This window comes from Lepisma saccharinum, chromosome 2, assembly GCF_977018435.1.
Source record: "Lepisma saccharinum chromosome 2, izLepSacc3.1, whole genome shotgun sequence".
Taxonomy (NCBI): Eukaryota; Metazoa; Arthropoda; class Insecta; order Zygentoma; family Lepismatidae; genus Lepisma; species Lepisma saccharinum.
In genome coordinates, this window is record NC_139230.1 from 95,523,516 (window position 1) to 95,537,821 (window position 14,306).

A 14,306-nucleotide genomic window follows, 5' to 3' on the forward strand; every position below is an offset into this window, starting at 1 on the left:
TTTTTGAGCATTGTTGACAAAAACAACACTTAGTTCTTTATGATTGTAACTTTGAGCATTGTACACAATATAGTATACCATGGCCAGCCTTGAACAAGCTTTGTTCGTTTTGAATTTCTTAACATGTGCCTTTTGGCTGTGGTAAAAAGAAAAAAAAAACTTGCAAAAATTAAGTGCCGCCTCAATGGCACAGTCCAATAAGTGGTGGACTTTTGATATATAGGTCGTCCGCATATAGGTTGTCCGCCGTAAGAGTAGACAACACCTATAACTTACGTTCTATTTGATAGCGTATAATCTTTCAGTTGAAATTGTTGCTTATTTGAAAAAAGCTGTAGGTAGATATTGTGACCTTGACTGGACTATTTTGGTGGCGTCGGGTTTAGGAGAATGTTTTACTTTTATTTTATTAAATGTATACGATTCAACAATGTAAACTTTGTTTTGAACTTCCTGATAATGTATGTCTTTGAAGACAAAGTTATGTAATTATACTTGAACATCGTTCATTGTCATGCTACAATCAAGTACGAAGTTTGCTATTGAGAGGTATATAAAAACCACGGCAAATACACGAATGAAAATCAGCAATCTCTCATACTGTATTGAGACCAGCCGGCCCCCGTGGCAGTGTGTTTGCACATCGCATTAAAACGTCAGGGGTCCCCGATTCGAATCCCGGCCTACACATGGATGTTTGCGAGTGACCATTCACCAATTTCATCATATCATCATTCATCCCCATCTTCTCAAATGAGCCAAAAGTGACACAAAAAATGAAGTAAAATAAAGCAAATCAATCAATCAATGTATAGAGACCACCTCTCCATCGTTCGACAAGAGATTGTGTAATCCAAGACACAGGGCGATACTGTCTCAAAACCTTGGAAATATTGCTCACATGCACAGGATCGGATTCACTCTCTTGACTCAAATCGCTATAAGTGGCAGCTTACAAATGGTTAGTGGTTATGCAGAAAAAGAGAAATTCGAAATTAGGTTTCTGTCTGAAATCAGGAATCTCTGGGGCCAAGAGCGAATGAAACACCCTGTATTTCATATATACTTTTAATTCATTCTCTCATCTGATCATCTTCTAGGTCAACGTGACGGTACAAATATATTATGTTAAATAAATAAATATAAGTAAATATCAACATGACTTAACGGTGTTCCAATGGTAGTTAAGAAAATTCCAACATAGCTTTAATGGCCAGAATTAAGATATATTTGAAAACAGTTTTATCTAGACATCCCAACTGACAATACTAACAGCGATCAGCCTCCAATGCATCACAATATCCATCGAAATAATATTATCTGATGCCATGCAATGGTGGTGGTAGATGCACATTGCACGGTGGTTCGGTTTCCACTTTAAACTGTAGGTCCAGTCCCAATTAGCCTTTCTGTGCATAATGCGGTGTTAATAACTAACCCAAATAAGTAACAAGTCCATGTGATGAAAATTCAAATATATTATTTTTATAAGAATATTTTTTCATTCTACCACAATTTAGTCTATCTCCCTAAGATACAAGTCCCCATTTATTTTCTTTCACCTTACATCGACTAATTGCACGAGGTAGAAAATGGCCACCATACGTTCCTTGCCGGTTGTACCGCTTGCACAGTTACTAAGCCATCCAAAACCAGCATGTTCCACCACTTTTGGCGAGGAGACGCTCTCGCACATTGTTGCAACATTTATTCACATATGATTTGGTATGGAGGGCGGTGCTTGGGTTGCCACGTGATCGACAGCAGATTACTGACAGTTAGCGCAGCCAATAGGGCTAAGTTGTGACCGTCAAACACCAGTGCGCACTTCAAATCACCCGCCAGTCATCATGACATCACAAGTAGTTCCTCTCTATTCATGTCTTACGAACACAATTGTGTTTCGTTGGTTCCATGCTTCGGGGTTTGGTGCTTGTGGCTTCCTCTTACATAACGTTTCATCAACGCAGTGTGTGACCTAAGGAAAAATAAATGAATAACGATTCCTCGCAATACTCTTAAGTTTGCACATTCCTCTCTTGGGGGTGCTGTGCTTGTCTGCCCATTCTTTGTCAATATCTCAACTTCCATGGAGCGTATAGCACACACACCCAGATTCCCGATATCCTCGGGAGTAGCTCTATTACGTGTAAAAATCTCGCTTTGGCGTGAAAAGTACAGCTTCCTCTTAATGGAGGGTGGGAAAATAGGGACAGGTGTGTGGGAGTGCATAAGAGAGGGTTGTGTATGTGTGTGGGAGGGACTGTATAAGAGAGGGTCGGTAGAGAAATTTGCTCATTTTGTTACGAAATGTTGAAGAATAGCAACCACGTGACAAATATTTGCAGTTAACACTGACATTTGTTTCTGTCAGACAGCAAAAAAAAATGGTATGATAGGGGTAGACTTACATGTGTGCATAATTCAAATAGCCTACAAAAAGCAACATATGTGTGTGGGGTTGATAGATGAGGGTTCACACCCACTTTGCAAAGACCCTGACTTTTCCAGTTATTTTACATAACTGTGTAATGATTTAACATGATAAAAAATAAGAGTTACACTTCAACTTTGTAAGTTAATCAAATGAATCACGTTTGTTGTACATGTTTGAAAATAAATGAAAAATAGAATGAAAGAACCTTTTTATAAGCAATATTACCCAAAAAGGAAGATTGTTGGGAAGATAAAACAAAATGGGTTTCCGATTATAAAGTCTGCCAAGCAAGAATCACTTTCCCAGGTTTTGAAAGCATTTTTAAAAAAATAATTTGTTTCCAATTACCTTAGTCCAATTCTTGTTTTCCTTACTCCTCCAGTTGTTCAGGACTTTGGAGTCAGTGCGAACTCTGTAAATAAATTATCTGAAGGGAACGGCTAAGTGACTTCACCCTGGCAGTGTGTCTGCTGGCGTAATATTGTTTCTATGGTGTATTTTCGCTTTTATAATCTTAGGCGACAGTAACAATAAATGCCAGTGGCAACCAAAAAACTATTAAATGGGGATGCATACATGTGGGATAGAAATGCCATTATCAACGGCTCATAGCATCGAATTTTTTGGACTTGATATCTTCTGCACACTGTGAAAGTTGTCTGTTGTATGGTCACACCACTGTGTATTTGTGTTCAAGACAATTACAAGTAGAAAAGAAGAAAAGTTGCAGTGAAACAAATTCCGATTGACAGAATTTCGTAAATAATAATGTATTTAATTTCTTGGTGTTTTGGACAAATAACAATATATGTTAAAAGTACTTCAGGCAACTTTTTGCCCCAAAAATCTAGCAACAATTCTGCTGTGAAGTAGATTCCTTAACCCTAAGCCATTGAGTGGCAGAATGGACATCAGTTGCAGAGAAACTCTGATGTCGGAGAAAGAAAACAAAGTTTTTTATCCTTCTACTCAGTGGTGGCGAAAAGGGATCACAGACCTTGCGGTGTGGGTGTAGAGCTAACTGCTCCTTATATGGTTGGTTTTGTATTGCAGTCATTGAAGAACCTTTCTTCCATGATGTAAAGAGTATAGAAAATTCCCCTATATTCTAATTATGTGAAACATTTGTGACCGAGCAGAGGCGAAAAGGTCAGGATATGGATTAAAAGGAATGGACTAACTAAACTAAATCGGAACGTCTGATAGCCTTGCATCAATGGTCATAGAACTAAAAATAGCCCAATATTGCAGACTGCAGACTTCTAGAGTCTGCCTCTGTCCAGAGACAACCTATTCATTTGTGCAAGGACAAAATCGAAATTCATGCAAAATTTGAAAAGCCATCAATGTAATTTTTGTAGGTTTTTATACGTTCAAATTTTAAAATTTCATGGCTCGAGGGGAGGGGGCATGCCCCCCCCCCCTTGGGTACAGGCCTGCATGACACATCAGAATGTACTGAGGATTTATCACCACAAAATACATGAGATGGTATTCTCATCGAGCGTGACTTGTCCCTTACATAACCCCAAATCATTTTAAAATTTGTTTATATTTGCTCAACTAAGTTTATTAAATATTGCCTATATTTTACTTTATGCATTTTTTTTAATGTGTCCTATGGGCGGAAAACTCAACATAATCACACATTAGTTTTGACACATTCCATTTTCTGTGTGCTAACTCCTTAACTTTCAACGTTTGCACGAGTTCCTTGTGAAACCAGACCGGGAATTGTCTTGCTCTTTCTCACATTTTAGGAACTGCATTGTCTATTACACTGAACAAGAGTTCATAAAAACTTTCATTAGCATCATCACAGAAATGCATCATGTCCCATGGTACATTATTTAATTAGTCCCTGATTTCATTAATGTTTGCTTTATGGAATGCATAAGACTGTTTACTTGACAAGTTGGCATTCCTGGTGCTTCGGGGAATGGAGACACGACACTCTAAAGCTGTATGATCTGACAACACTGCTGATTCACCAGGAGTAAAACTTAGAATTATATCAGCCGAGCTTGTAAACAATAGACCTAGAAAGTGATCATTATGAGTTGGAAAGGGGACATTCTGAAGTAAACTTGTTTCTGATGTAAAATTCAGAAAACTCTTATTGATGTTCGATTCCTTCGTGCATAGCGGGATGAACTCATCACGCTCAGAATTTGCCACTTTATTGTAGTAAAGTTAAAGTCACCAACTAATATTAATTAGTATTTACATATAACAGGTAAAAAGATAAACAATGGATAATATCCAATTATGACTGCATCATAATAAAAAAAGGGCAATGTAGGTCACACCTTTCAGGTGACAGTATCTCAAAAGACTATTCTCACATAACATTGCAGGAGAGGCAATGCCTCTCCTAGTGCTTAAAGCAGAGGTCTCCAAACTCCAAGAGCCATTGAGCTACTTCATACATTTGAAAATATCTGGTGAGCTACCAAGTTGAGATTGAATTTTTATGACTATTTCATGGTTGGTTTATACAATTTCAAGGTGAGCAATCAAAATATTATTTTTAATTTCTCTGCCACGTAGAGATAACATTTCTTAAGTAAATTTTAGGACTTGTTGCACAAAGCACAGTAAAATCAGAAAACTGCCACCTGATCATCATCACCTAGCTTCTTAACATGTTAAGAAGAATGACTTATTTTCATCCATCATTTTTGTTAGGTAGGTCCAGCCATTCAAATGCAGTTATCTGTCAGTCTGTTTCAGAACATGTTTTAATCGCCTTCACGTTCGAAAAGCAAGCCTCACACAAGTAAGTAGAGCTGAACAACACCTTCACTTGTAGTGCAACTCGAACCAAAACAGAATGGATTGATTCGACACAAAAGGCTAATTTACACATTAACCTGAGTATAACACCATTAAGCCTTGTTTCCATGATATAAAAAAATGGAAGTAAATATGTTTAGCCTTTTAGGTGAAAGTACAGTTGACAAGGGAAGCCACCTGCTAGAATGTTCCAGAAGAACTTTCTAATAGTCTGGAGGGGAGGAATGTTTGTGTATATATATCTTCCTGTTTTTATATCTTGTTACATTTGTACTTGGTGCAGAGTCTGAAGAAGACCTTGCTATAAGGTTGAAACGTTACGTTTAGTTTATGTTTTATAATAAAATAAATGACTGCCTTGGTCAGCATATTGAGTTTTATTAACCTGAGATGAGATATTCCAATGACAAATCACTCTGAAATGTTATGAGCATTATTTTCAGTGTAGGCCATCATCTTCAAAACGTTGCATGACACAAGTTGAAAATTTCTCATTGTCAATGAACTGCTACAGGAGCTAAATTTTCCTGAAACCTTGAAAACTGTTTTAAAACTACTGTCATCACTGTGAATAAGCACCTTTCTTGGAGCCTGTGCTCACACTTTATTCACAATTTTCACCTCAAGTTTCACTGTCTCATTCATTTTGAAAAACTTTTCACCCATTGCTTGTTGGTAAGTAATAAAGTGAAAGGAAATAATTTGAGGAAAGCTTTTATCTTTGCGATGCTATGGTTCTTTTAGGTTTCTCAAGCATGGAACGCTATGTGTTCCAAAGCCTGTGCTCATACTTTGTGAGGAAATAACAATTTTAACCTTTGAATATATGTTCTTTCCCATAGTATGCTCTTTCAGGCTATGATCTTCATCATCTTTTCTTTTGAAAAAAAAAATGAGCTCTACCGGTCGCGTATGTGGATTCATCAAGTTGAAGTGAAAAACATCAGCATCTATCCAAATAACTTTTCAGTTGTAAAACATTATCACTCATAACCTGAATGAGTCTCATTACTGTGTTAGCAGATAGATGAATAGATTTCATGGCAGAAGTTACTTCACTCTCATTTTTAAAATTAACAAACAATGCAACAAAAGCATCTATAAAGGTTTATTTTACCATTTCCTCGTATGGTTTCATCTTTTGGTGATAACCCGTGCAATACAGTAGGAAGCCTCAGTTGCTGCTTCGTTTGTGTGTGTTGTTTTTTAAAACAATGATTGTTGTCTCACATCACGCTACAATGCCAGGGGTCCCAGATTTGAATCCCAGCCTGGGCATGGGTGTACATTGTGTGCACCTTCATAAATTTCATCATATCATCACTCATCCTCATCTTTCTATTAGTCAAAAGTGGCAGAAATGCGAAGTAAAATAAACCAAATGAATTAATCAGTCAATCAATGATTGTTGTCCAAGTAACTTATTTTTCAGCAGTGTCACATTTTCTCTTCTCAAAGCAGTGTGAGGAGAAAAAACTTTTCAATTTGCGAATAAACTGTTTCATACTTCCTCTCAATTATAACACCATTAAGCCTTGTTTCCATGATATGAAAACCTCAATATGCTGACCAAGGCAGGAATTTATTGTATTATAAAACTTAAACTAAACGTAATGTTTCAACCTTCTAGCAAGGTCTTCTTCAGACTCTGTACCATGTACAAATGAAATAAGGTACAAAACAGGATGATATATATATATACAAAAATTACTCCCCTCAAGATGAAAGACTATTAGAGAAAGTTGTTTTCCTGGAACATTCCAGCAGCTGGCCTTCCCTTGTCAACTGTACTTTCACCTGACAAGGGATTTAGCTAAACATTTCCTTTCATCTGGAAGGTGGTTGGACTCTTTATCTCACACTCTTTTTCCTTTCTTTCTTCATTATTTTTCCTTCTTCTCTCCTCTTTCTCTCTTGTCATTTCCACTCTTTCTAACACCTTCTTCCATTCCTTGTTTATCTTCAGTCCCCCATTCCAGTTCATTGTGTCTTCTTCACCTTTCTTCTCCATTTCCTTGACCTCCTTCAATTTTCTCACTAGCATTCTCTTCTCCCTTCCTATCTGCTTAGCCTCATCCCACTCTATGTCATGTCCTGTTTCTCTTGTGTGTTTAAATATCACATTTCTCTCTCTCTTAAGTCGTACATCATCCCTACATTGTTTCAACCTGTCTATCAGCCTATTTTCCGTTTCTACTATGTATACACACTGACATTCTTTACATTTCACTTTGTAGATAATCCCTTCCTCTTTCCTTTTTCTTGTTTGCATTCTTCGCTATTATTAAGATGCTTCTCCCTCGATTCCTGTAAGTTTTAATGCCCGCTTTCCTAAGCACTTTTCATATCTTTTCTGTGGTCTTCTTCATAATCCTTATTCCAAACCTCCTGTCTTTATTTTCTCTTCCACTTCTCCCCTGCCACTTTTCTTCCTTCTTCTGTTTATGTCCAGTCTATCCTCCTCCTCGTAGACATTCTACATTCTTTTCCAGCTGTTTCCATAGGCTATTTATTTTGCCTTCTTGTTCATTCTTTCGTGCATATTTTCTTGATTCTGTCCTCCATATTCTTTATAAAATTTCTTTTTGTTACCTCACTTACATCACTTCTTTTGTGGCAGAATACCCTTGCTGCACACTTCTTCTGATGCCAAGTGGTTTCAATTTCTTGTCCTCTCTTCCTTTTCATCAATATATCTAGGTAGCTTATCTTGTCGTCTTCTTCTATTTCGAGTTCCAACAATATCCATCTTTCTTCATCTTGTATTTCTTTGGCAAATATGTCTAGCTACCGCTTCCTTCCCTTCCATATGCCAAAACAATCGTCCACATATCTGCAAAACAGATTTATTTTGTCACCTCCTTTATCTACCACTTTCTTTTCCCATTCATTCATAACCAATTCAACCAATGCTGGGCTTAGGCTAGAACCTATATATTGTGTATATATATCATCCTGTTTTGTACCTTGTTTCATTTGTACATGGTACAGAGTCTGTAGAAGACCTTCCTAGAAGGTTGAAACATTACGTTTAGTTTATGTTTTATAATAAAATAAATTTCTGCCTTGGCCAGCATATTGAGTTTTTCCTTTCAATGTCCCCTTTCATTCCACAAACATACACTACTTCTCCAACTCTGGATGAAAATTATAGATTATCTGTTTTTCACTTACACTCGTCATTAATGTGACATAAGCTTTATTTGTACTGTAAATTAATGGCAACACTACATTGAAAAAGTTTTCGGAACTCAGTGTTATGTGGGTGAGTATGCAGTCAGCATGAAAATGCAACATTGTTAAAGTTTGCCTCAATATCACTACGCGTATCCACAGTGTATTTCAGTCAACCTCCCGTGAGCTACTGGGAATGATCCAACGGTTTGACGATCCCTGGCTTAGAGTTTATCATCACTTGCACTCATTTTCTCTTAACTTTTTAACTAATATTAAAGTAACCAACAAGGAATCTAATTTTTCTGAATAAGATGAAACTAATATTATTGGAAGTTATGATAAATAACATTCATGCAACTTAGCAGTCCTGTTAAGATTTGTTTAACATGGTATACAATACCTGAAGTACTTTTGATTCTGACACTAATACAAGTGGTTCCTTGCTTGCAGATGCAGCAAAACTGAAAACTGGACGATCCTCATATTTACTCAGGTAGTCATAACTAAGGGACTCCATCTCTGTAAAATTCATAAACAAATTAATATATACAGCATGAAGTATGAGTGTTTGGAAATTAATTCTTGCATAAAATCTCTCCAGCATGATATTGTATCTTATGTGCAAAGTGCAACTACAACAAAAGATTGAGTACATATCACATCCGTTACACTGGTATTCAAATTTTAAGCAACTTTGTGCTTATGTTGATTATTCAGTGGTTTCTTCAGAATTTGGACTTTATGATTATGAATATGTCAGCCTTATTTACTGTAGTGTTAACAAATCGGATAGTATATGCAATTTATGTTTCAACATGGTAAATGTAGCCTATTTGAAACATACAAGAAATTAATTGCAACCATGGTAGATTCTTTCAGTTTAATTTAACCCACTCTACTGAACATATTACAAGGATCGTGGACTTTCCAATATAAATTAAAATTATAATGAGGCAACATACTATTACTAATTACATGACTTACATCCACATACATAACACATTACATCAATGTGAATGATGCATTATGATAATTGAACTCAATGCAATTGAACTATCATTTAGTATACAGGGTGATTCTGAACAATACCAACAAATTTCAGGTGATTCCTGGCAGTATAAAGAACAAAAAAGCCCACATGAACATATTGTCTGGAAATGCATGTGTTCTGGCACCACCTGCCTTCATGCTGAGGTCCCTTGTAAGAGCACTAGTTGCCTAAAATTAGCATTTTAAGCAACTGGAAACATGAATTTTGTTGATTGTGAAAATAGCCCATTGAATGCATTTCCTTCCCCATGATGGTTACCAGCTCAGGCTGCAAGTCACAAACTTCAGAACATCTCGCAGCCAGGTATAATGGATGCCAGGGCCTGGTACCGGGCTGTGGTTCAATGGTTGGGTAACACTTATGTAAAAAGCTATACAAAATTTTAACCCAGAACTTTTCATTGCTTGTTAAATTAACAATCACGCTACAGAGAATGGAGTCAATGGATCTTTATTGGGGCAATGGTTTATTAGCAACTGCTGAAGGATTTGGCAGACGATGTATTCAATAGTTGTTGCTCAATAGAAGAGGAATCAAGGTTATGGTTTACTAATTGAAAGGAAAACACTTTATCGGTGATATACAATTCAATAAAGTTTGACAATCACAATAGTCATTCACAAGAAAATCGCTCCAAAAACTTTGTAAAAATTACCACAATTATAATTTCAAATAAATTATTTGTGAAAACAAACAGCACTTGTTGAAATGTATCTAATTACATAAGTATATTCGTGGATAAAATGCTCATCTCTACAATGAGTGCAAAATATTGTAATACTAGAACAAAGATATCTGAAACATCAGAAAATATGTGAACCACAGGCTTCCCCTCCTCTTTCATTCACATGACTGTTTACCCCAGGACTGTTAAAGCAAGGTCTTCCCCCCCCCCCTTGACAAACTAGCAACACTGCTTCCATGGTATGGTTTCAAATATGTTGGTGATTCAGAGAAAAAATATAAATTCCAAGTGATATTTCTTTGACCTGTTACCAGTAGTGGTGATTAGAGGGAGGATGGCACTTTTGCCCCAAACTATGCTAAACCTCATCTACGAAGGGAAGTAAACTGTCCTACCCCCCCCCCCCCCGTTTTGGTACCCAATCACCACCACTGCCTGTTACCTTGTCCCCTTGTCATGGCAACAGTGTTTTCATTTCCTTATTGTAATATTTGATTAATTGTTCAGACTTATTTTGTTCTCATAAATTACAAACGTATAGAATGGGATACGGATGGGAAAGAAATTAATTCCACACACCAGATGGGACTGCAAAGCAAATGTCTGCAATTTCCTGATAGTTTCGAAATTTCTCTGGGAAATACTCAGAAAACTCCTGACATTTCACTAATTCTATAATGCCACATGTAATTTCTGCCCGAAGCAGCTCCTTGTGAACTTATAGCACGAATATTATAATTTCATTAGAAGTTCCCAATATGGTTTGTTACCATTCAAGGTTTAAGTATTCCTTAGGTTCTAATTTTTTGATAATTTGAAATTTTCCAACTGTTTGATAATCCCGAAAGTCGACAAACCATTTTCCAAACTGTAGATCGGAATGGGAAACTTGTCCCTATTGGAAATTGTAACTGCATCTGGGTTAGCTTCAGCTATTAGTACTACTACTCTCTCTGGGTTCAGTGGGTGTGGATTTAGAAAAAAATAGTTGGTGAAGAACATGATGGTGCTGATGTAATGGGTGGTAGAATTAAGGGAGTGAGATAGATAGGTAATTTCAGAGAAGTGTCCAAAAACAATATTTGTACATTGTTCAGCACCTATTTTAACCCTGGCTATTGCCTATTTCTGTGGAATTTCTGCGTTATTGAGACTGTCAAATCAGTTATAATTTTTTCCCCTTGAGTCTTCTCAAAAGAACAGCCCCCTGTGGTTAGCACATCGTGGGTCCCGGGTTTGAAACCAGTTTGTGGGTGTCCATTCATCAATTTCATCATGTCATTACTCATCGTGATCTTCGGAAATTAGCCAAAAGTGGCACAAAAAGTGAAGTAAAATAAAAAAAAGTAAAAAACAAAGTAAAGTGTTCCCCTGTGCTTAGCACCATGCCATGAAGGCGTATAAGGGGTGTGGGGGTAACGCCCCACACTTTCTTGATCCGGTCGTGAGTGGGGGTGATGTGATCAGCACCATGCCCCTGACCGCCTTTACCCCCAGGTTTCCCCAGGTACCCATGTTATTCGACGCTGGAATTTGGTTGTAAAAAATGCAGTGCAAGATAGCTAGGGAAGTTCTGTAACATTCTCAAGTTGTTTGACACAAGGTGGACAGAAAAGTATCAATACTCAGTAGGGTGACTTGTGAAATCATATACACTAATAGTAGAAACTTTACTGTTGTCCATTTTTGGACCATTTTGTAGTAGAAATGAGTAGTAGAAATGAACCCAAGTTTCTCTGAACAATCAACACATTGAAAAGTTGCAACAACTTATTCCAATATGAAATGCCAATCCCTCATTCATTGGAACAGTATGTCAACATGTTGGATGGTCTGGTTGATATTTTTCACATTTTCAAATCTGAATGAAAAATGTGACAATCAGTTATTGAAAAGACATGTGCAGGGTCTGCGCTGTAGGCAGTAGAAAATTGTGACAAGCTCTTGTACTCAAATATGCACAAATTGTTGTGATCTTGGCTACACTGCCAGTTTCATCTTCAACACCCGAGAGGATCTGTTGAACATTAAGGAGGTTGAAATATTGTCCTCGCAATTCAACGGGAGATCCTCGACTAATGGACCCTGCACTGTTAAGTGTACATACATACGAATATTAAAATAACACAGATGATGTTATTTTCAATTTTGTACTAAGGAGGAAAAGACTAATTCTAACATTGTAATTCTTTTTTAAAGAGAAGCTGGGATTAGCTTTTTCAAAAGCATTTTCTGCTCATTTTATGTAGAAAAGTTAGAAGTTCGTAGATAGATTTAATTTAATAAATGTGTGATGTTTCATGTGGTGGCAAAGTGGATTTTGATAGCCAGATCATACCTAGGGATGCTATACGTCCCGGATTTTCAGGGACAATCCCAAAATGGTATAATTTGTCCCGGTGTTCCAAATAGTGTCTTCGGGATGCACAAATGCCCTGAAATCGAGTGGGAAAGAAGAAATGATTAAGACAATACTTTCCTGAACTTTTTTTTATATATAAATGTGTGGCCATAGTTTTAAAATGCTCATTTTACAAAACAATGTAACTCTACATTGAATCAGTGGAGGCACATAGTGGTTCAGATAACACTTTAAACTGTAGGTCCAGTCCCAATTAGCCTTACTGTGCATAGAGTGGACTTAAAACACCAAAACAATCAATCTACATTGAACCATTCCCTCTCCATAATACAAGAGTTAACGAGATACAGACGATACTGCAAACACGACTCCATGATGGTGCCGCCGTCTGCTAGCAGTGCTGAATTTCAGTTACGGTTCTCTTCCATTGTATAGTAACCTGCTTACTATAAAGACTCAGTGCTTGGATGCCTATCTGTTCAGTCTGCAGTTGTCAAATAAAGTTCCCACACAATGTGTGATGTAAATGATAATTGTTTTACATACATACAACTTTATCGGGTCCAGCCCTTCCCTCCCCCCCTTCCCACTCCCTAACAAGGTACCGGTCAGTAGCACCCCAGATTTTCACTTATGAAATATAGGAACCCTAATTGAACCCCCCCTTAAGTGCACTATATATACGCCCATGGACACCACTATACTAATATTCATTAATTAGTGTAATTCAATTTTTATGTATTCCTTTTTTAGGTTCGAATATTCTCAGTATAGCAACCATGTAACACACTGTATTCTTTCGTATCTTGAACAATGAAGAAAAGGCGGGCATTTTTGGCTGTTGAAAATAAAAATTTTTTTAAGAAAAGCCATTGTCAAGAGATGTCAATCAAATAAACTCTCAGATAAGAGTGGGAGAGGTCGGCTGTTGGAACTGTGACTTCGAAGGGAGAGGCTGTTTCGCTTTGGTAAGTTTGGATTGGAGGACAGATCTCCCGCAAAGTATGCTGTAAGGAAATTGGATTGCTAGGCAAGCTAGTGAATAAGTGTCCAATATACAGGTAAAAAAGGTGGTTTCTTCTGGATGTCATTCTGATGCAATTACGGTGCACCAGGCAGCCTAATACCTTGTCTCTGTGGAATGTTGTAAAATGTACACTACAGGAGACCTCACACCTGTTCAAGACATACTTGGGGTAGCATGACATGACAACACGACAAGCATAATTCTGATGTAATTCATTGAAATGTAAAATATCCAGGTACAGACATTAGAGAATTCCAACCTCACAAAATTAGAATTTTGGCCTGATAATTAGAGAAACAAACATTCAGAAATGGCTTGTGTATATAAACAAATTTAAGTTAATTAAAATTTAGAAAACTTACAAAATTACATCCTTGATTTCACAGTTGCTGGACAAGGTAATTTATCCCCTGTATCAATGAGGTTTTGCTAAGATTATCCATTATCTCTTTGTATTCTTGTATATACAAATAATTATGTTGACTTATTGCAACCCATGTGCATTGCAGTACAACAAAAGATAATCCCTAGACAAATCAGAGCCGAGTACGGAAGGAGGTAAAGAGTTGGTGGGTCAGGCAAGTAACATATTATTGTGAGGCCTCCATCTGGGATTGAACAAAAGTAACATATATATATATATATATTGTGGGCTCTGTCCCGAGGTTGACCGTGACTTTTTGCTTTCAAAGTTAAGGAGAGCAATGGACGAGGATCGAATTGATGAACTTGCAAAACAGAAAAGGTGGAAGTTATGAAAATGTCACTTGG

At 37.1% G+C, this 14,306-nt stretch overlaps 1 protein-coding gene across 2 annotated transcripts in view; it reads right to left on the minus strand.

Annotated features, from left to right (window-relative positions):
• Positions 1-14,306, minus strand: part of LOC145984103 (DNA excision repair protein ERCC-6-like 2) — a 206,071-nt gene that overhangs the window by 173,190 nt on the left and 18,575 nt on the right. For both annotated transcript variants that reach the window (XM_083117522.1, XM_083117521.1), the window contains exon 2: positions 8,811-8,929. In XM_083117522.1, coding sequence (XP_082973648.1) covers positions 8,811-8,927 — 117 coding nt within the window. In that variant the 5' untranslated portion in view covers positions 8,928-8,929. The remainder of the gene's footprint in view (positions 1-8,810; positions 8,930-14,306) is intronic.